A 21733-nucleotide genomic window follows, 5' to 3' on the forward strand; every position below is an offset into this window, starting at 1 on the left:
ATAAATTGCACAAAATGTGCAGGGAACATTATTTCAGATTCAGGCAGACATTGTTGAATAATGTACTAATCATAATGTATAAAATGCTTAAAATACCTTTTTCAAATAATACAAATTTATAACCTATCATTCTAAAGGGCTAGCTTCTTCTACTAGCTGTCCTCTAACATAAATTTTCAAATTTCACTTTACAGCCTACCTCAGTTTCAGCTGAAATGCCTTCATGTTAAGTAAACTGGTCCATTCAAGAACATTTTGGTATGTTCTGATGATGAACGCTCACTCCCTGTGATCTACTCACTCTACCCCTGCAGATTGTATTATTCTGTAATCCTCATCAGTTAAACCTTTTCCAAAATTGTTTTTGAAAAATATATTTCACTTTTAGAGCACTGTTAATTACATTTACTGTCCTGATAATTTTATTTATTTATTTATTTAGAGCAAAGAGTGATTGTCAATACCTCCCTAATCCGAGCCAGATAGACCATGTCTGCCTCAGGGTTTAGCTGTAGTTTCACACATTAACCCACGACTAAAACTCATGACACACTGATTATGTTGTTCGATACGCCTCAAAGTACCTTCTCATTGTGACCTGGTGAGATGCTGAAACCTGTCTTGGAATGCTGTTTACAAAGTATAAGCTGTTTATGACAGCATAAAATCTAGTCCTCTGAAGACTTGGTGGATAACTCATGATCCCCCCGCACCCCAAGATTCAACCTGAACAGGAGAATGCAGCACTTAGGTGTTGGGTTAATATTTTCTGAATTTTAAAATAAAACAACTTCTTGATTATACAAACAGACTTGACATTTAAAATAATTGTTTAATTTGACCAACATTTTAGAGTTGAATCTGAGGGAGTTCTAGGTTGGTGACAAGGTAACCTTATAACCTCAGAGACTCTGCCAAACATAAATATTCAAAATATCAGTGGAAACATGGAAAACAGCTGGTCCACAATTGTGGAAAGATTTGATTGCTGTAATGTTAAAAAAAAATTTTCCATTGATTGTTGAAGAGGGTTTAAATTGTTTTCATCAAGCCAATTTTTATTGAATGTAAATTGATTCTTTTTTTAAATGACACTCCTTTTCCATTGCTTTACCTGTTGAGCAGTGGCTTCTCAATTATCAGAAGAAAACTTCCTTGTTGAATGGAAATAATTTAAAATGTAAATCTGAAACTCAGCTGAATGTAAACACATCAAATATAACTTTTTGTATCTTAGTTCTCTTAAGCAAATCCCGCCTACTGGTGATATAAACTGTGAAGTCAAATTAGACTTCAGTTTCTTCACCTGCCCCCACATGTACAAAAACAGTTTTCAAGAAGGTGTGAGGTTTCATTCAATGCCATCAAAGCATCCTCACACTTTTCTGAACCACAGAAGTAAGAAATGGTTTCATAGTGATGTCCGTGCAAACAAAAGCATTCATGTTTTTAGGTTAAGTGCTATCTTTCCTCCTTACAAATCCACACTCAGTGGAGGCTGTCTCTCACTTTGAGCCCACACCCACAGGATGAAATAAGCAGAAGAGGAAGTAGGAGTAGCCAGTCTTGGTAACTATACATGTGCAGTTCAGCTGCAGGCTTTCTGCAGCTCTCTGTGAGCATGCCTGTTGATGGGGCAGGAGAGAAGTGCAAGGGGGGGGCAGTTGGAAACGGCGTCATGTTGACAGGAAGAGGAAGTGGTGAGCTGTTTGAACTACTTGGTAAACCATGAGACATGCCTGTTCCTGTCTATGTGAGCTCAACTCGATCCAAATGTAGATTTACCTGTTTTCACAAAATCTCTCACTAAAATCTGGAGGGAGCACCTTCTGCCTCGTACTGCCTGGCACGTATTTGACTGTTTCGAGGGAACCAAAACATGACCCAAAACGGTGCCGGACCCGGCAGCGGTACCACAAAAAAGGTAGAAGAACTTAAAATTGTGATTGTGGGAGACGGAGGCTGTGGGAAAACTTCTCTTCTGATGGTTTATGCCAAAGGTGATTTTCCAGAGGTAAGAGGAGCTCCCATTGAGACTTTAATACACAGACAACACTTTATATGATAAATGTGAAAGATGTAATGTAAAAAAAATAAAATGTGATCTGAAGTTGATATTAAACATTCTGTTATAAAAATAAATCCTTTTTTTGTTTGTTTTTCTAAACAGAAATATGCTCCCTCAGTGTTTGAAAAGTATGTCACAACTATCTCCCTGGGAGGAAAAGAGATAAAGCTCAACCTGTATGACACAGCCGGTAAGAGAAATACAATTCATCATATTTTTTACTCTTGGCGCAACACCTTTCACATCATACTAAAGGGACAAGAAGGTTCCAAGAAGGCACTAAGTGGTCACAGACCTAGTCCACAAGTTGATAATAAAGGAGTGCATACTGGCCCAGAGTCAGCAGTGCCGTCAGGTAATGTGGATGGGAACACATTTCAAAGTGTTTATTTTAGAAAATAAACTTGTGTAAAATTTTATTGGTCACTGAATTGTTAGGTGAGCAACAAATGTTGAGGAAGTAGAAAAGGTTGCTAATTATGACAGAGAAACTGACAAGTTAGTGATCATTAAATACTAATATAAAATACAACCTATTTAGTTTTTACTAGAAAAAATACATAATTTTTATTTAGTTTTAGCTTAGTTTGTAATATTTAAATATCAAGATGCGCATCAACTTTAGTGGTTTCTTTAAAATAAAAGTGCTGCATATTTAGTATTCTGTGTCAAAGATCAAAGATCTTTTGTACAGTTTCTGTTTTTTGTGAACTGAATTAGCAGACCTCTTGTTTCCCACACTGACTAGTTGCATATGTTCATGGTAGTGTTGCATTAATTGTATGTTTTTTTTTTATTTATAATTACCCAGGAAAAAGAACTACATGTTTATCACACAGCTTCCTGTAAGATTCATGGGAAGGCGCACAGTACTGAAATGTTTTCATTTTAGAAAGTCATCACAGTCTGAGCTGAAACTTATCTTTTGGCAGGGTGCCCTGCATCTGTAGAGAGGGAAGCCTTATTCAGGATGTGGTTTAATGTCTTTTCTCGCAGCTTTTTCAGATACATAGCACTGGTATATTTATTCTTGAGAGAAATACTCAATTCTGCTGTGCATTATCATGCATGATTTCTTCTCTAAAGCTGTCATTTTACCCACATAGCTTGTGCTTTTGTTTCTTTAGGACAAGATGACTATGACAGACTGAGGCCACTGTCATACCAAGAAGCTAATCTGGTTTTAATTTGCTTTGACGTGACCAACCCTACCAGCTTTGAGAATGTTATGATCAAGGTACACATCTCCAACATGCCTTACCATGCACACGCACACACACACAAGAAATGGACAGTGATTCTTTACGCGAAAGTGGAGTTTCAGGTTTCATCTGCTAATGATTAATAGCAAACGCTATGTTGAAGAAATGCTGCATTCTTTTTGCTGATTAACTCAAGAACTATTGCCGTTTAAACCTCCATACAAATTATTCAATCAAGCAAAAACAAGCACGGTAATGCAATCAGATAACCCAGGCTTCCAGTTCTAAACAAAATGTTCAAATCTCATATTTATCTAGTGGTATCCAGAGGTGAAGCACTTCTGTAGGGGCACACCGGTGATCCTGATTGGCTGCAAAACTGACCTCAGGAAGGATAAAGAGTGTTCAAGGAAACTGAAGGCCATGAATCTGAATCCCATTACATACGTTCAGGTAAGAAAAGTGCATCAGCATTTACTGATCTATGAAGCAGAACCTTTTCAGCGAGGTTGCAGGAGGTACAGAGCAATGTGAAAGAGGAAGCAGCCAAGCCAAACATTTAAACCACATTATCTCTATCATGTCCCAATTGCTTATTTTTATTTGCATGCCGTCAGCCACAGTGTAATTCTTGGTGTGTTTGGGTTTAGGGGGAGGAGACTCGGCTGGAGATGAACGCGGAGCTCTATCTTGAGTGTTCGGCCAAACATCAGGAGAACGTGGAGGACATTTTCAGAGAGGCGACAAAAAGAGCTCTGGCCTTCAACCGGAAACAGAGGAACAACAAGAGGAAGAAAAAATGTCTTATTCTGTGAAGATACAAACTTTCAGGGTCCCACGCTCTTGCAGGCAATTGTTAGAGGATCCTTTGCTGTATTCAACGCATTTGGACACTTGAGATGCCAAATATAATTTGCGTCCTACACAAATATGAAAGTAAAAAAAAAACACCTGATAGGATGCGTCTTATGTGCACCCCGGAAGGCTGGTTAGCAATCTTCAACAGCGCAAGAAAAATTGCGATTGCTGCAACAAAGGGAAGTTTTGCAAGTTGTAATGAAGCATACAACAAGACACTTCTTGTATACGTTTTATACTTTTTGTGTTTACGTACAAGTATTTTTTTTTCCCTGAAAGTATTTTGCACCACAACTGCAGAAAGTTGTCTATACCTATTTATTGATGGAAATGATCAGTTCTTGAGCTGAAAATTGTAGGCAACATAATCCTACAAAGAATAGCTGTTGGTTTTCCATATGTAATGGTACTGTAACTTTAAAGTAGCACTGGTTGGCTACCAACACGGGAAAATTAGGCCGGTTAGTAATTCTTAACTTTTCCAACAGCGCCCACTTGAGGCAGAAAATAAACTAGCTCGTTAAATGTCAAGTGCTATCAATATTCTAAAATTAAAATAAACGCAAATATTGTCTGGATCTTCACATAAACAGTTGCATATTTGTGTTTAATGTAGCATGGATTTTGTTCACAACAACATACACAGGTTAAAGAAACTGGCGCACGTCCTCTGTTACTGACCACACTTCAGACACATGAAATGAACAGCCACGTTGCAAAAAAAGATTATTTGTGCATTATAGCATAAAACGTAACCACCTAATTCCCAACAAGCCTCAATTTTCCCCCTCAATGAAAATGAGCTCTATGTGCTCTCTGAAGGAGCTAAAATTTGTTGAAATAATAAAAATAATAAGAAACTAACTGTGGCATTTTCAAAATAGCATGGAAGATTTCTTTTTTCGGGGGTAGGATAAGGCAACAAACACCCAAATTTTGAAATAAGCGATTAAAAAGACTGAAAAAAAAAACCATTATAGTGAATGATTTAATTAAAAATAAAAATTAATGTGCATTATTACAGAATAGTGGTACGCTTATGTAATTTAAAACGGAAAAAATACAACAGTACTATTAGCTGAATAAATCTGAGTAGCGTTACAAACAGCAGCATTTGATCACGTGTACAACATTATGCAACAAAATAACAGAAGAAACCAGAATGGTCGGGACCTGAAGAGTGCATTTTGAACTTTTACGTTTCTTCGGTAAGATTAAGACCATCAGCCAACTTTCTGCTAGATGTTTTCTTAACAAAATGTTAAGATGTGAAATGTAAAGCATCTATGTCTGTAAGAAATGATTTGGGAAATCACAAGCTACATTTTTATGTCCGCTTCCTTGCTTTTTCACTAAGGTCAGTTTTTAACATATGTCAAATTCCCTTTTTAATGGAAGTTTTCTGGCTAAAAACAACAAAAAAAAGCTCCCTCTGACTGTAAATAGAGCAAAGTACACCAGTGAGGACACTTCCCCCTCTCTTTAACGAATGCTTTTAGAGTCATGGGCTTGAACTGTGTGCTAGTTTGCTCTGAAGTAACATGACAGTGATTTTAAAATGTCCATAAAGAAAAAAAAGTTCATTGACTGAGGTGCCAAAGAGAATATAAGCCAGCGGCAGTTTGATCATTGGTACTTCACAGAAGTATGCGCATGGCAGACGTTCAAGTGTTGAAAGGCAAACGTTGTTCAGTTCTGCTACCTGTCCTTGCATAATGATTAGAGTGGAGGTGCTCTGAAACTCATGCACAAATCCATAGAAACACTTTCTGTCCACAATATGTACACAGAATAAAGCAAGAAACTGCTCCTCCTGTTTGGTTATCATCCACACTGGTTCACAGCAACATCAAGTTACTGTAAAGTAGGAACCTGTCAGTGGGATACTTTGGCTGGAAGCTGCTGCTGCTGCTGCCATCGAAGGCTGAGAGAAAACTCAGCTCCATTCAGACTCAGCCTGGTCAGTGTGGGGTCAGTCCGGTAAACGATTGTGCATGTTCGACCTGTGATTCCTGGTCCTTTCAAGGATCAGAGAGGTTTCACCAAACTTATTCACAGTCACTGTCTTTAGATGTTCTTTTCCTTCTTTTGAACTTTTTGGTGAACGACTTTTAATGTTGTAAGAAAGTTTCCCATGAAGAGGACAAGAAATGTTAGGGCCAGCATGAATATCTGAAAGCAAGGAAAGAAAATTTATTTCAACATAAAAAAAGGTTACAAAATAAACAGAAAGCAAAGCTGTACTAGAAGTCATTTTTAGCACTTTAAATGTGAAACTGTTATACTAAATTAAACATATAAAAAAAATCAACTGTGTTGATCTTAAAGCAGCATTTCCCTAGAAAAAATGTTGAGCATTATTTCATAAAACAAAAAAAAACAAAAAAAGACAAGATTGCGTCACCACTTGTTCGGTTGAGATGAAAACCAACTTTCCCTTTAGTTATACACACAAAATTTGTTTTCTCTTAAATTTTGAGCTGAATATTATTAAAATTCAAGAAAAATTAAACCCTAGTCGCTCACATTGAAATTGCAGTCATACACAAAATATCACTGTGTATCGTTTCGATTCTTTTTCAGAAAATTATTTGTATCATTTGAGATTTTCTTGCTACACTGAATAAGATAAACAAAAACACGGCCTTGTAAACATGCCAATGAGGCGACTTTACAAATTACTATTTTTTAAATGTATTTTTGTAGAAGTGTAAACAATGAGAAAGTTATACCAGCATCAGATTCCCTTATTAAACTCAACTCCTGACCATTATACATCCTATATTTTTCATCAGCTGTACTCACATGGTTAGTCAACAAGTAGTGCAGCTGAAACCTGCATGGCCAATGTTTTTAATGTTTCAATGTTTTTAAGACTATCAGAGTACATGGTTTATGAGCTATATTATAAACCATGCCTAATATTTTGCTGAGCTAATAAATCTTGGTTTTCCCGAAACAATCAAAGTGTTTTTTCCCCCTTTATGGTGACATTACAGTGAAGAAGAAACAGTATTGGCTGCTTCAGTTCCCTTATGTGTCTTGCTTTCTGTGTTGCTGATGACAGCATGTGTTGGGAAAAGCAGCTGGAACGCTATTGAATAAATCTTAGGATGTTCAAAGCAAAGCCAGAAATGTATGAAGCAGGACAAAAACCTTTAAAAGTTTCATCAAACTTGATTCTTTTTTTTAAAGCCCCAGAAAATATGAGTCCCGTATGATGAAATTATGCCGTTTGACATTAAATAAATCCTTTTAAATATGGCTTTTTTTTCTTGAAACCAAGATGTGTTTTGACTGAACGACGGCATCCATCAACCCGATCCTTACCTGCCACTCCTTACAGTCATCATGACTTGCCAAGCGAAACAGGGTCACAGAGTTGTACAGCTGCCAAAACTGCAAACAGGTTAAGCATTGTATTTATATTGATTTTACACAGTAAAGTAGCCAGAGCAAAATTTTATTCAACACTTGCATTTTAAAAAAAATAAGCCTATCAGAACAAACAATGGCTACAAATGCTAAATGTGATGTGGCATAACTCAGATTTTTATTTTAATGCATTAAATACAGCAGAAAGGCAAGACTTGTTCGACTTACGTGGCCAAAGAATAGAAAAGGCAAAAGGAAAGTGAGCCCTCTCCACATCCACGACTGAAATCCCTCTGCAAGAAAACCCCAACTATAACCTTATAGAGCCACAGAATAATTAAGATATTATTACACTACTACTTTAAATTTTCAGCACAACAATCTGACATTGGAGATAGCTTGAAGGTGCCTCACTCGAGTTTCCCAGACATCTGCATCTCAACAGAGTAAGAGCTACAGCTGTCTCCATTCTTCACCTTTACCCCAATTTTCTAGACATGCCGCTGCAGATGACTCAAGGGTTCAAACGATTGAAATGACTAGCACCAAAAATAGTGTACAACTCACCCACTGTGAGGTCAAGCTGATTTCTCTCTCCCAAAGCGCGCAGCCTGTATAAGCAGCCGCTCTGGTAGTAATACTGGAGGAACTGAACAAAGCCTAGAATTGTGGAAACGATAGTAATATAATAATTACTGGATTATAGAAACATAATAAGGATAAATTGATTTCACAGAAAAATATATATGTAGGGAGAGAGAAAATACTACAAACACACCAATTATATCTGCTTAGAAAAATCAAAATCCAACCATTTAAGGTTTTGTACCCTGAAACCATGAGAAGGGATTATTTAAATTTAATGTTTTTCAATCTGAACCTGATGAAAGTTACCACGTAATGAGTATCAATAAGCAATGATTTTAATCACTAGTGTGCAACACATTACACCGTGTTCCAAATTATTATGCAAGCAATATTTTCTCAGATTTTCTTAAATGGTCAATGCAAATGATGATTAGTATAATTTTCAGGTCATGAACTATTACAGTATAAATCAAATTTTACTGAACAAAGCTCCCAATGAGAACAGTATTTTTATTTTTTTTTTTCAAAAATAAAAAACTCAAAATGCACTGTTCCAAATTATTATGCACAGCAGATTTTCTAAACATTTTATGGATTATAAAGAACTCCAAACAGTCATTCTTTGAATGTGCAGCGTTAAGTAGTCATATGTACTAAAATCAAAAGCTATTTCAATCAAAACATCTTAACAGACAGAGTTACATGTTAACATAGGATCCCTTCTTTGATATCACAGCACAATTCTTGCATCCATTGAACTTGTGAGTTTGTGGAAAGTTTCTAGTTGAATTTCTTTGCAGGATGTCAAAATATCTTCCCAGAGCTGCTGTTTTGATATGAACTGTATCTCAGCCTCAGATCTTCTGCTTGAGGAAACTCCAAGGGTTGAGGTCAGAGGTCAGAGGAGCATGGTGACCACACCATGAGTTTCTCCCCTTTTATGCCCACAGCAGCCAATGACACAGTGGTATTCCTGGCAGTATTCATCATCATGCATGAAGATGATTTTCCTACTGAAGGTTCTGCTCTTCTTTTTGAACCATAAAAGAAAGTGATCCGTCAGAAAGTCCATATACTTTTCTGAGGTCATTTTCACACCTTCATGGACTCTGAAGGGGCCGACCAATGATTCTCTCTCCCCATGATTTCGGCCCATAAAATGACTCCACCAACTCCTTGCTGACGTCACAGCCGTGTTGGGACGTGGTGGTAATCTACCACCAATCCACTACTGCATCCATTTGGACCATCCAGGGTTGCACAGTGAACAAGTCTGTTTGAAAATTAATCTTCATGTACGGTTGGGTCCACTGGGACCGTTTCTGCTTGTGAGCTCTGGTTAGGGGGCCCAATAGTAGGTTAATGCACCCCAAGCCTCTGGAGGATCCTCCACCTTGAGTTTCCAGAGGCTCCAGCAGCTTCAAATAACTGTTTGCTGCTTTGCAAGGGCATTTTAACAGCTGCTCTCGTAATACAATGAATTTGTCTAACAAAAAACTTCCTCATTATGCCTTTATCTGTACAAACCCATCTTTATTCTGACTCAGCCACAAATCTCTTCACAGTACAATAACGCCTCAGTTTTCATTAAATATCTGATGTTTTCATACCTTGTCATACGGCACTACACTATCTGATGATTTTCATCAGCAGAGATCCTTTCTCTTTCCCATATTGCTTGAAGCCTGTGGCCTGCTTAATAATGTGGAACATCCTTCTCAAGTAGATTTCCTTTAATTGAGCTCACCAGACAAACTAATCAACCAGCTTTCTGAAATTAATTGTAGTGATTCAAAGAGCCCTGACACACAATACCATCTATAAATTTAATAGCACAACAAAAGAAAAATGTTGTCTTTATGACACTTAAATCCAATTTGCATATTAATTTGGAACATGGTGTATATTCTCCAAATTCGGATATGAACTTTTCAAAATAGCCTAAATTTTATTCATTTAAAGCTTATTTATCTAATTGATCAATACGTACATTGGAATTTAGGGAAAATTTGCTTGCTTGAAGCAAATATTTGTCAACGGTTTAAATGCCCAGCAGGTTTTTTTTTAAATTTTTATCTTGGATATTGACTTTCACTTGTTGAATTTTCAGATGAAACCGCCCTGAAAGACAAACTCACTACTGCTACTGGCTTTGATAGAACTGTGAGAAGCTGGGAGGAGAAATGCTGACTACACAAAGAAAGTTTCATCAGTAATGCACTGATCACACTCGTACTAGTAGGTTTTTTTTTTGTTCCAAGCATTTTGCTGGATTTTAATGAACAAGACGGTTTATTAAAGTAAATGTTGTTAGGTATTTATAGAACAAAAATAGTCTAAGTTTCTATTTTTAATGTATTTAAATAACAGACCAAAATCTATCTCTCTATATGATTTCAGAATAGTGATTAGCACCGAGTAAGTACAATTGGCATATTCAGTTCTCTCATCAAGAAAGCAATCTCTAATTCAAAGTCCTCTGTAGCTAAGAAAAAAAGATGAAGAGATTGTTCAGATGTGTTTTACTGATCAAATCACAAAATGTAACAAGTTGAAGCTCCAAACTGAGTATTTTCCAACTTCACTGTATTTTGTTTCACTTTCTGGACAGAGAAAATTTAGGAGGACCATTTGTTAAGAATGGAAATGTTTAGTCAAAGCCCTTCATTCAGGAAACCAGGATTTTCTTCTACAGCTGATTTATAACCCTCCACAGTGCAGGCAGTGTGCTAAAGTGACCTGAACGCTCACGCAGGCACCACCAATCCTGGTTAGCTGCAAATATGCGGTCATGCAAACATAAAATAAACAAACATGCAAGCCATAATTATTGGGTTAAGGTGTCTTTGTTTTGCCCTCCTAATGGGAGCATTTTAATCTACATGGTTTTTAAAGTTCAAACTGTAATACTGCATTTCAGAAAAGAAGGAAATACAGAATATTTTAAAATTATTGGTCAGATTTGCAAAGAAGTTGTGACAACTGGTGAAAATACATCAAATTTGAGATTGCATTAATAGTTGCGATTGCATCTTTCTGGAGGGACTCATTAAACATAATAAAGTCCTGGTGGATGCTGAAATCTTTTTCACAGCACTGTATATCCTTTGCTTTCAAATATACAAACATGTAAAATAAAAAAAAGAACATTAGATGAGAGAAAAAGCCTTTTTGGAAAAAGCTAAAATCTGGGTGAGCAAACCACAAGACTTACTCTGATAAATGGAGAACGCAAGGAACTGGTTTCGAAACATCTGATACATTTGTCCCTCAGGCCTGTGAAAACATACATTGACAAACAATGTGAAATTCATAAAATGTTTTGGCATTTTATGAATTTCACCTTCTGGCTGTGCTACTGAATAACATGTTAAACAGGTATCTCACCAGGTAAGCATAACACCTGACAGGAGAGTGGACACATAATGGTGAGACACCCACCAGCCTTTAATCCTGAAACGGAAAAAAGGGATGGAGAGCAAAAACAGCTGCATTATTTTCAAAACCCAAATGTAGAAATCTTGATGAGATCATCGTCAAAACACACCTGGAACCATTTGTGATGAGGATACTTTCCCTTATGGTCAAAGTGCAATAGTACCAGACCAGCAAAAAGTTGAAGATTTCGTCTGTGACTCTGAAGATTGAATTATAATAAAAAAATTATTTAAAAAAATGTTATAAGACTACTCCTTTAAGAGGAAGCATTACCTTACCGGTAGTTAAGAAAAAAGAGGCAGGTTATCGCTCCAAACATCAGGATTATCGTCATACAAAGCTTGAACTTCTCGTACTCGTCTTTGTAGGCAAACCTATACAAATGAAACATGGGTGAGATTGGAAAGTAGTCAACATCTTCTTTTCTATCCTGAAGTCATCTCGTTTTGCATTTTCCGTACTTTGCCTGATTACTAAGGAGCGTCACGTTCACGTTGCCCAGGACCAAACTCAGGTACAGCCTGAAATAAAAAACAGAACAGGTCAGTACAGTTTCCTGGATTAAAGACAGTTCTCATATTACTGAGTAAGGAAAAGAACAAATACATGGAAAAAATAAACAGTACACACCCATTCTTCTTTGGCAAATAGGCTTCCATATCAAAGAAAACATTTTCTTTTTCTTTGATTTGTGATGTGATGTCTGTTATTAGTTTCAGCTGATTTTCATCGCATGTCTGCGCACACCTGTGAAGACCAGAGTAAATGCTGGTGAGCAAGAAAATTTCAGTGCCAGGAAAAAAATGTTTTTGTTTTTTTTAAGGTAGTAACCCAGTAACATCCATCTACACCTGTGACTGGAATCAGAATGAGAATGTGCCTTGCAATAGTATCCATTATCTCTTCATCTTTGTCATGTTTTGTGGCATTACACACACAAACCTCAATAATGTGCAACTGTTATCCGGTTGGATAGCTAACAGTTGCAAAACTCTTTAGTCTTTTGCAGCCTCTATTTGCTTGTCTTGTATTTGGACAGAGGTTTTTTGGTTGAAACATTAAACAATCTGGAAAAGTTAAAGGAGTATGGAGACTTTTGCGAGGCAATATAGATAGACACTTCAGTCCAAAGCACAACATTAACCGAGTCTTACTGTTTTGAAACCAAACAAAAAATGTTTCTTTCCCCTAAATGCTGGCAGTACTCACTTTTTCAAGCTGAGCGTCAGGTCTTTCAGACATTTTCTCTGTTTGCTGATGGAGCTGCTGCATGTCGCCTGAAGATTGGTGAGCTCCTCCAGTTTGTGTCTGTATATTTTATGAGTTTCCTGGAGATACAATAAACAGAAACATAGATTACATTAAGACACTTCTACAGATGTCAAAGCGCCAACATTATAAAAAAAAAAAAAAAAGTCAGCTGGGAACGCTTCACACTGTGAAATTTAATTTGAGCTCTGTCTGAACAAAATCCGCCCATGACTCTGCATTAAGCGGTGAGATGAACAACACGCCGCAGAATCCCTGCAGACGACATAAGCTGTTATAGAAACGACCACTGTCACTAATAGATTTTAGAAATGCTTTCGACAACTTAACCTAAACAAACTTGATTTTTCAGACTCTAAAAACGTGGTTTTGTCTCTATGTCTTGGTTCCTTATTGGTTTGCTCTTTAGGTTTTTGTATTTTAATCAAGTCCACCAAATGAAACCACATACAGATTTCTGCTGTGCAATAAAATATCCCGAGGTGTGTGTGTGATCGCACTGCCTGTGCTTATATGTCACATGACAGTTTTCTCACATTAAAGCTGTTGATGTGCACATGACCAATTTAAGACCTACGTCTTACCTCAGGTCAGTCAGGAGTTTACATCTAAACAGCTGAATACTTGAGGTTACGTTGTGGAGGAAGTGGTATGATAATTACTGCCAAGGAGTGCAAGCACAGATGTGACTTATTGTAATATGATGAATTCCTGCCTCTACAACACAATTCAAATTCAAAAATATTTTATTTAGCCAAAGGGAAATGAAATTAAACACTCGTTTAGTTTGGCGTTCAATTATTAAACACTAATAACACTAAGTAGGGCAGAAGTTGTAATACCTTTATTATTATTCCATTTCTAAAAACCTTTTTACAACAAACTTTACAATAAAACTGTTGCTTCTGCGGAAACTCTTGAGATGATCATGCAAATAAATATTTTGCATTAAATCAAGAACATTTTGGACAACCCTGACCATCCTCTGAGACTGTCTTAGAAAAACAAAATGTCTTCAGTCAGAGGCTTCTTCAAATTCACTGATACAGACTGCTACAGGTGATCTTTTCTGCTAATGCCCATCACTACCGACAATAAATCTTTGAAGAATTTAAATTAAGAAGAGATACAACAACATTTAATTTCCCTTTGGGATCAATAAAGTATTTTTTAATTGAAAAGCAGACAGGTTTCCAATTCAACAAGTTTGACATATGGTAAGACAATAATGATGGAACCTTTTTAACAAAGAGGATTCATTTATTTAAAGTAGTGTAAAACATCATCATATTAGGAAATAAGGAGGCACTACCTGAAGAAGCATGATTTAAAAAAATAGATAAGTTATGGCTCTTTCCTTCACATCTGTGATACTGCCAGTGTCTGTGACACTGAATTGTTTAGATTTTGTAACGCGTTCACTACTGATCATGCACATGAACAAGTTTATTCAAGACTACAATAGACTCTGATAGAAGAATACTTAGCAGTAGCATTCATCATGGAAATCCCTGAACAGCTGACCATCACCACCACAATTTCCTTCCCTGAAGAGCAGCTCTAGATTTCCAGCTTCCATGGCATTGCAGATACACGTCTAAAGTTAACTTGATTATGATGCCTCGCCGCACTGGCATCGTCTGCTCATGAGTTGTTTCAAGCTAGCCAACTGTAGCAAAGGTGAGCTAACCTAATAACTAATGACAGAGGGTGGGAGTAAGTGGCTATTAAGAGTTTACCAAAGCAAAAAACACACATTGCACGAGCTTTACGTAACTTTGATAGCAATTGTGTAACCAACAGCAGCATAGCATGTCAGACTGAAGGCTTTAGCTGGACTACAGCTCTACTTTAGCGGTAGGGAAAAATGTCAAGTAACCTGCAGCTAATGCTAGCTGCTACAACACAAGGATGTTGCACTACAGTGAGAGAAAATAAAGTCATAGTTAAATAAGTTCACAGCTTAGTTGAAGCGACATACAGCAGGGGCGAAGACTAAATACGGCGTTTAAGTCTGAGCCGAGAATGAATGGCGAAGAACCAAAGTGTCAAAGCCCCGCTACAGTGTCTGTCAGTGACACCCACTACACATGGAAAAACACTCGATTAAGCGATTCTAGTTACCTGTAATTGTTGGTATTCCTTTTCTATTTCCTTCCATTCTGCCTCAAAAGTAGGTTTGGACATCGTGGCAGAACAAAACGTGACGGATAAGACACTTCCACTCCGACTGGCTTGTCCTCACTGCTCCCAAAGACTGCTTCTCCGTGTTTTAATTGTGTCGCAGAGCGCATGCGCACACCCAACGATTGTAGCTGAACCGCAGCTGAACCCGCTAAAAGTCAACAAACACGTCCGTAAATTTTGTTAAAGTTGTTAAGATATTGGAAAATAACTGACAGGTTTAATTACAAATTATTTTAATTTGGGGTTTTAATAAATTCGTTATCCACCAATCACAGTGCATTTTACTGTTGCTATGATACACCAAACAGATTTTTGTTCTGCGGAAGAAGTTAATATAGCTTGTGTTTTCTTGATTTTTCCAAGCGGGTTGAGTGCATTTAAGTCATCCGCTTGGATATACTGCCAAGGTACAAAATATTTTTATCTAACTTAAAATTTCTGGACGGTGTTTTACAGTAATTTATGTTTTAAGTACAAGTTTCCCAACATATCGCATTAACTGTCCTGATTTATTTGTAATTATTTACATAAGAAAAAATATAGCTCCAAGAATATTTAATTATAATCTAATTTGACTTTAATTTTCTCTGATCTATGTTTTTGATAGAACGATAAGACCCATTTTGCTTGAGAACGTTATTCAGTAATGAAAACAAGAGTAGTAGTAGTATGAAGGTTTGGTAATTTTGCTCATTTTAGCTGCATGTTCATTAGAATGTTCTGCAATAACATAATAGTCAACAATGAAGATAACTAATGTATTTTTATAAACAAAATCTCAAGAGAATTGCAAAAGAAAAATAATGTTACATAAAATCCAAGTTCTGACATTGATTTTGACGTACAGATTTTAAAGGGATAGTTCAGATATTTTTAAGTGGAGTTCTGTTCAGTAAAAGTTCCCCCCACTTTGATAGAAAAAAATTCATACTCCAGCAAGTTTGTAGAGCACCGAATAAATCCTCAAAGGTGAAGGTTAACTGCTAGTCATATGGGCCTCTACTTTAGCCGATTTTTGCACATATACATTTATTTCTTCACGAGAATGCTAAGTTTGTGGTTGTTTTCTCATCTGTATATCTTCTGTTTATCCCCACATAAAAGTTACATTGGTTGAAACTCCTGACTGTATTAAAGGCTTCCTCAGCTGTGATTTTTCTCTCTATTCTACATAATGGACTATACTTATGGATTTTGCTACCAGCTGTAATTTTTTTAAGTAGATGTTTAGTTTTTTTTTTTTAACTATAGAAATTACCCAGTTGACTGATTTGGTGGGTCATATGGGCCTCTGTTTTAGCTGATTTTTGCAAATATAAATTTACTTTTTCACAAGACTGATGTTAAATGGTGAATTGATATTCTTTGGAGTTGTAACATAGATGTTGCTTGGCTGAGACAACTGCAGCAGACCTAATAATATTCTCTTGTAAAAGTCTGTATTGTTATTGCTAATTTAGCACTGTGTCTCAGGTAACTAAAGGTTAAGATTTCAGTACTCTGAAGATTATAATATATTTCTATTCAAGAGAACTTCACAAAAACTCTGAATTATCCCTTTCAGTGAGCCACAAGAGTAAGAAAACCCTCTGGCATCCCACTGTTTTGAAACCGTTCTGTGCAGAGCATAAACTTCAGGTTTGCTGAAGCTGATGATCATTTTAAAAAGCAAAAACAGTCTGTAAATCAATGGGCAGTGAGTGAACATATCATCTTAAATGTTTAAAATATTTTATTTCTTCTCACAGGTTTCCCACCACATCCTTTCAGTCATGCCAATTTATAAACCATTTAGGAAAACTCTTCCACCTTCAGTACAGAAGGATATAGATTCCCAGAAATGTGGACTGCGGCACACTGTTTATTCTGTTTGTGGAAATGAATACACTGGAGAGTGGCTGGAGAACAAGAAGCATGGTTAGATAACACTTTTTATTTACCACAACAAAACTTACCAGTTAGCCAACATTATATCAAATACTCTGCAAGATGACATTTTAGATGACTGACTTTTTGAAAACTTTGTCAAGGCAACGGAATTCAGGTTTGGAAGAAAGCTGGTGCCATTTATCATGGGGAGTGGAAATACGGAAAACGTGATGGTTATGGTACCTACAGTGTACAAATCCCAGAAACAAAGGAGTACAGAAGGAAGTATTGTGGTCAATGGAAAAATGGAAAGAAGCATGTATGCTTTATTGATTATCTTCATATTGGACTTTGAAACACGCATACCCAGACAGTGATATATATTTTTCTACCCTTTTAGGGATATGGGACATACTTCTTTGACAGCTCAGCAGTGTATGAGGGGGAGTGGGCAGACGACCAACACAATGGCTGGGGAAGGATGTACTACGAAAACGGAGACATTTATGAAGGAGAGTGGCTGAACCATAAGACTCACGGCCGAGGACTCATTAGATTTTGTAAAAGAATATTTCTTCCCACAATTGCAAATGAAAAACGTTTGGGCTCCAATATGTTTAATTGGAATTTTTTATTTATTTATTTTTTTACCAATTTCTCCTGTAGCCAATGGAAACTGGTATGAGGGTTCGTGGCGAGATGGGAAGAGGAACGGTGATGGAAAGTTCTATTACTCTGACAAAGGCCTGCTTTATGAAGGATTTTGGGTGGACGGGATAGCAAAATGTGGGACATTTGTAGATGTTGGAAGGGACTCAGCACCATCACCACCTGAGTTTCCATTTCCAGAGGTATGTGACTATTTACAGTTATGACTGTATTGAAACCTGTTCACTTCCACACTCCTTTTATCAGAAAACAGAACACATGCTGTCTCTATGAACCTTTAACTCCTAGAATTAAATTACCCAAAACCCTTTATCAGTTATTCAAATAGGAGCTCAAATTGGGCCTAAAACCTGGTTCCACAGCCCCAATTTTATTTATTTATTTTTTCACAGCAGTCACACTACAAAGTGAAATCCAAATCCCTTCAAACTCTGAGATGTATAAGATATACACATCTTTAAGAAAATAAGCCAAAGCAGTAAGCCTCAAAAATGCTACATATGCAACACTGGTGTGGCTTGTCTCTTTAAAACCTGAAACCTGTCAAAAATGTTTTTGGCATTGTGATTGTTTTTATTTGTACCATGGAAAATGAGCACTGTGAAACACTAAAACGTTATTCTGATCAAAGTGAACCAATCAGAAAAGCTTCACACCGTCCCTCTTCAAATCTCGAGGGTCATATTAAAAGCCTACACCAAGGCAGCTTTCTGGGGTAGGATTTGACCTAGGTAATTTTTTTATGCTGGTAATTGCAGTGAAAACAGTGGAGGGCCCCAGAATGGCCCCAGAAAACTACACTGGTTCCTGGAAAATTTGGAAACACACATAAAAGTATTCAGTTCAGTGACAAGAATTGATACATATTTATGTTCTTTTTCCAAGATTCGACTGGTGGACATGGAGTTGGTTTTACGGGAAGCGAAAGCAGCTTGCCAAAGTCACTGTTGAAGAGAAGTAGGAGGAAAATGGCAACCTCCTACTTTTTCCAGTTACCAGGAAGCCAATAAAATGATGCCATCCATTCATTAACTTCTCTCAGTCATTAACTTCTCTTCTCTCTGAGTTTCCACGTTTTTGATCATTAATTAATGACACAGGTGTTACTATTACAATTAATAACATGAAAGAAGCTTGAGGTCTTTTGTTGTGGAGTTTGCATGTTCTCCTTGTGCATGTATACCTTCCACAGTCCTATAACATGACTTTTAGGTTAATTGGATTCTCTAAATTGTCTTTAGGTATGAATGTGTGTGTGTTGCCCTCCGATGAACCGTTGAGCTGTCCAGGATCTATGCGCCCTCTTGCCCAGTGGCAGCAGAAGATATGACCCTTCAAAGATCAGCGAGTGTAGACAATGGATAATTTGATTTGCTTATTTGTTGTCTTCAGAAGCTAAAATATATTCAATTGAATTTATTAAGCCGATTTAGAAATCCACCAGTTCCTTCTGTCAGCCTCAAATAGGTGGGTCTCATCTCTACCATGTCCAGTCACTGACATCCTTACACTTACAAGTATCTGGATAGACTAACATAAGTAATAATTCATTCAAAACAGACTGATTTAACTGTTGAAAACAAAACAGTCAAGTGAGAATAACCACTATTGATCCCTGCAGGTCTGTAATGAATGTAGAGTAAAAGTTGCATGCTGATTAGGATGACTGTAGAATGTATAATAAAACCATAACAAGATAAGTATAAAAATTGCTTTGTTTAAATGCTGGTATTACTATGTTTTGATAAGCTGTAATTTACAAGGATAAAAATTAAGGATGACATGTGTTGGACATCTAAACTTCAAGTCCCATTTAGTTAAAAAGTTTTTATTAAAACACAACACATGTCAGCACTCTATTAATACTGTAAGGTTGGCAGCTTATTAGTCAGCATATACAGCAAACTGTTCAAAACAGCCAGGACAGTAGATTTCTTTAAATACACTAAAAGTTGAAAGGCTGTGTTTCACAATCACAGATGTGCAATAACTGATAAACATTATGTGCTTTTCTAAATGATAAATAAATGCAGCAGTCAACAGAAATAAGTCCAGGCATGATATGTCTGACATAATCAGTAGAGCTGTTATCAAGCACACCACTTTTGGTCTAGAAACACATAAACCAACAACATGTACAATGTGTAGTTCCTCAGCAGGTCAAACTCCAATATATATATAAATATATATTAAAAGAAATCAGATAAAAGTTTTAACCAAGAAACAAATGATGGGTGGATCTCTGACAACCAGTGGTAATATTAGGCTACAATCACATTTAGAACTTTGTGATTTCCAGCTACATGCATTATGGCGCATTCATGAGATCACAGTAAGGTAAAGTGTGTTTAAAAAAAAAAAAGGTAAAACTTTCAAATGGTGAAAGACATTCCTTGTAAAAATGTAAATCCTAAATTTCTTCCCTATCAGGAAGTTCCAATACAAATCGGGGTATTTGTCTATGGGAACTGGGAGCTTGGCGATTGTAAGATTGAAGATTCCCCTCTGTTGTCGAGCTCGTTTTGAAGTCTGGTGAGGTTAGACAGCTCCTCCAGCTCCTGAAACTGTCTGTCAGTCTTGTGGCTGACCAGTGAGCGATAAAAATGCACAGCAAAGACTATGAAGATTAAACCAAACGGGACCATAATAGAGGTGGAGGTAATAGCAGCAGCCACACCAGAGGAGACAGTGCTGTTGTTGGATTGGTCGGGCTTAATGGGCAGAAATTTGACCCAGCAAAGCAGAACAACCTCAGCGAGGAAGAGCAAGGTCCCAATCACAGTTGAAAAAGCCCACGCCAGCTCAATGTGTCTGTGCATCCGCTCATGTGGAGACTCCTTCACAGAGTTGAGGTTGTGGACGTTACTGACCGCCTCTATGTTAGGCAAAATGCAGGTGCTGACCATCAGAGCAAACAGGTGAACAGCAACAAGCACGGTGGTACAGGCACTGAAGGCGATGAGGAGAGCAGGTGGGTATGGATATTTGTTGTCGAGCTGCACTTCCACCATCGCGACCTAACAGGAAAGGAAATAGACAATGTCATGTGGTTAGTTCATCTACAGGGGACTAGAAATTAATATATGAAGTTGATTATACCATGGCAAATCCGGAGAGCAAAGCTGATGTTCGACTTGAAGCTTTCAGTTTGGCTCGACTGAGGTACAGCTTCCTCCAGGACAGGGCTTGCAGTGAATGCTCGTTCAGACTCATGTTGCGCTAATTATCACAACACCGGGCGAGCGGCGCAACTGTTTGGTAAACCTTGCGTCACAAAACTAAAAGGAGTGCACAACTAGTGCACCTCAGGAAGCATTTAGGCTCGTCAGCTGACTGTAACTGCGGAAGCTATTTTTTTTTTCCACCCACAGTCTTCTCTCAGCGTGTTGATCTGCTTTGCACCTTAAATTACCCACAAGTCTACGCGCGACAAGGGCAACATCCGCAAGTAAATAGTGACGGGAATTTCGAATCTTTTCTGAGATCCGAATCTTTTGGCTCAATTAATTAGAATCATCTGATTAACAGCTCTGAACTTAAAAACCTCAGTAAATTAGAATATGGTCGAAAAAAATATTTATGTGATTTCAATAATTTTGTAAATGAAACCCCAAGTTTAGTTTCCCAGAAAATTGCAATATTTTCATAATGCCAGTCTCCACATTGACACTAAGGGTGAGCTACAAAATCTTACTGCTAAACAAACTAGTTGTTTGCAGAATACTGCATTCTTAATGTAAAGTTGAGTGGAAGGAAATTGTGTTGTAATTCGGACAACTACCTTAAGGAAATTGTGAAGCAAAAGTCATTTAAGAGCTTGAATAAAATTCACAAGTTGAACTTATGTCGTATTGGTGGACATGAGCAGACATGCATTTGTAGAATGAAAATCCAGTCCAAAGTATCAAACTAAAAGTTTAGACTTTCACAATATGATGTGAAAGTTGGAGAAATGTAAAAGATTTATTGTTAGATAAAAACATCTAAACATTAAACTCAACAAACAGCAACACATGACAAAATCTCAACAAACAGCAACACATGACAAAATTATATAATATTAATTTCTTTTGGCACTTAATTTCAGTATGTCAGGATAATCAGAAGCAGTCTGTAGCTTCTGTCAACATTCTGTTGTGCATATGAAGTAAACATATTAATAAAAGAAAATAAAGCAGCTCTCAGACAGGAGTCAGCTCACACATATAAA

General features: G+C 37.1%; 4 protein-coding genes across 5 annotated transcripts; 2 read left to right on the forward strand and 2 right to left on the reverse strand.

The window, feature by feature from the left end:
- Window positions 1–1520: 1520 nt before the first annotated feature.
- On the forward strand, window positions 1521–4718 carry rhof (ras homolog family member F). The gene is made up of 5 exons (XM_044144644.1): window positions 1521–2014; window positions 2171–2258; window positions 3196–3305; window positions 3589–3723; window positions 3921–4718. The coding sequence occupies exons 1-5, from the start codon at window positions 1880–1882 to the stop codon at window positions 4083–4085; spliced, it is 633 nt and encodes a 210-aa protein (XP_044000579.1). The 5' UTR covers window positions 1521–1879; the 3' UTR covers window positions 4086–4718.
- Window positions 4707–15085, reverse strand: tmem120b (transmembrane protein 120B). Its single transcript, XM_044144643.1, has 12 exons — window positions 14923–15085; window positions 12739–12857; window positions 12160–12276; window positions 11991–12050; window positions 11808–11903; window positions 11639–11728; window positions 11479–11544; window positions 11306–11367; window positions 8071–8163; window positions 7732–7796; window positions 7459–7527; window positions 4707–6300 (listed from the first exon to the last, which is right to left on the reverse strand). The coding sequence occupies exons 1-12, from the start codon at window positions 14983–14985 to the stop codon at window positions 6196–6198; spliced, it is 1005 nt and encodes a 334-aa protein (XP_044000578.1). The 5' UTR covers window positions 14986–15085; the 3' UTR covers window positions 4707–6195.
- Window positions 15086–15289: 204 nt separating this feature from the next.
- On the forward strand, window positions 15290–18555 carry morn3 (MORN repeat containing 3). 2 transcript variants are annotated; one of them, XM_044144647.1, is made up of 7 exons: window positions 15290–15392; window positions 16550–16623; window positions 16734–16902; window positions 17016–17173; window positions 17255–17414; window positions 17521–17705; window positions 18409–18555. In XM_044144647.1, the coding sequence occupies exons 3-7, from the start codon at window positions 16758–16760 to the stop codon at window positions 18472–18474; spliced, it is 714 nt and encodes a 237-aa protein (XP_044000582.1). In that variant the 5' UTR covers window positions 15290–15392; window positions 16550–16623; window positions 16734–16757; the 3' UTR covers window positions 18475–18555. The 2 variants fall into 2 exon arrangements, with proteins under 2 accessions (XP_044000582.1, XP_044000581.1); XM_044144646.1 differs by lacking the exon at window positions 16550–16623.
- Window positions 18556–19340: 785 nt separating this feature from the next.
- On the reverse strand, window positions 19341–20951 carry orai1b (ORAI calcium release-activated calcium modulator 1b). Its single transcript, XM_044144648.1, has 2 exons — window positions 20623–20951; window positions 19341–20540 (listed from the first exon to the last, which is right to left on the reverse strand). The coding sequence occupies exons 1-2, from the start codon at window positions 20734–20736 to the stop codon at window positions 19983–19985; spliced, it is 672 nt and encodes a 223-aa protein (XP_044000583.1). The 5' UTR covers window positions 20737–20951; the 3' UTR covers window positions 19341–19982.
- Between the last annotated feature and the right edge of the window lie 782 nt (window positions 20952–21733).

The sequence above is a fragment of the Gambusia affinis genome, linkage group LG17 (genome assembly GCF_019740435.1).
Source record: "Gambusia affinis linkage group LG17, SWU_Gaff_1.0, whole genome shotgun sequence".
Lineage (NCBI taxonomy): Eukaryota > Metazoa > Chordata > Actinopteri > Cyprinodontiformes > Poeciliidae > Gambusia > Gambusia affinis.

Coding starts and splice junctions, on each gene's coding strand:
- orai1b (XM_044144648.1), bottom strand. CDS start 20,736: ATGAGTCTGAACGAGCATTCACTGCAAGCCCTGTCCTGGAGGAAGCTG. Junction 20,541..20,622: donor TGCTCTCCGGATTTGCCATG/GTATAATCAACT, acceptor CTTTCCTGTTAG/GTCGCGATGGTGGAAGTGCA.
- rhof (XM_044144644.1), top strand. CDS start 1,880: ATGACCCAAAACGGTGCCGGACCCGGCAGCGGTACCACAAAAAAGGTA. Junction 2,259..3,195: donor CAACCTGTATGACACAGCCG/GTAAGAGAAATA, acceptor TTGTTTCTTTAG/GACAAGATGACTATGACAGA. Junction 3,306..3,588: donor TTGAGAATGTTATGATCAAG/GTACACATCTCC, acceptor ATATTTATCTAG/TGGTATCCAGAGGTGAAGCA.
- morn3 (XM_044144647.1), top strand. CDS start 16,758: ATGCCAATTTATAAACCATTTAGGAAAACTCTTCCACCTTCAGTACAG. Junction 16,903..17,015: donor GCTGGAGAACAAGAAGCATG/GTTAGATAACAC, acceptor AACTTTGTCAAG/GCAACGGAATTCAGGTTTGG. Junction 17,706..18,408: donor CTGAGTTTCCATTTCCAGAG/GTATGTGACTAT, acceptor TCTTTTTCCAAG/ATTCGACTGGTGGACATGGA.
- tmem120b (XM_044144643.1), bottom strand. CDS start 14,985: ATGTCCAAACCTACTTTTGAGGCAGAATGGAAGGAAATAGAAAAGGAA. Junction 11,904..11,990: donor CTCCTTAGTAATCAGGCAAA/GTACGGAAAATG, acceptor TCATTTGTATAG/GTTTGCCTACAAAGACGAGT. Junction 8,164..11,305: donor TGCGTTCTCCATTTATCAGA/GTAAGTCTTGTG, acceptor CCACAATTCTAG/GCTTTGTTCAGTTCCTCCAG.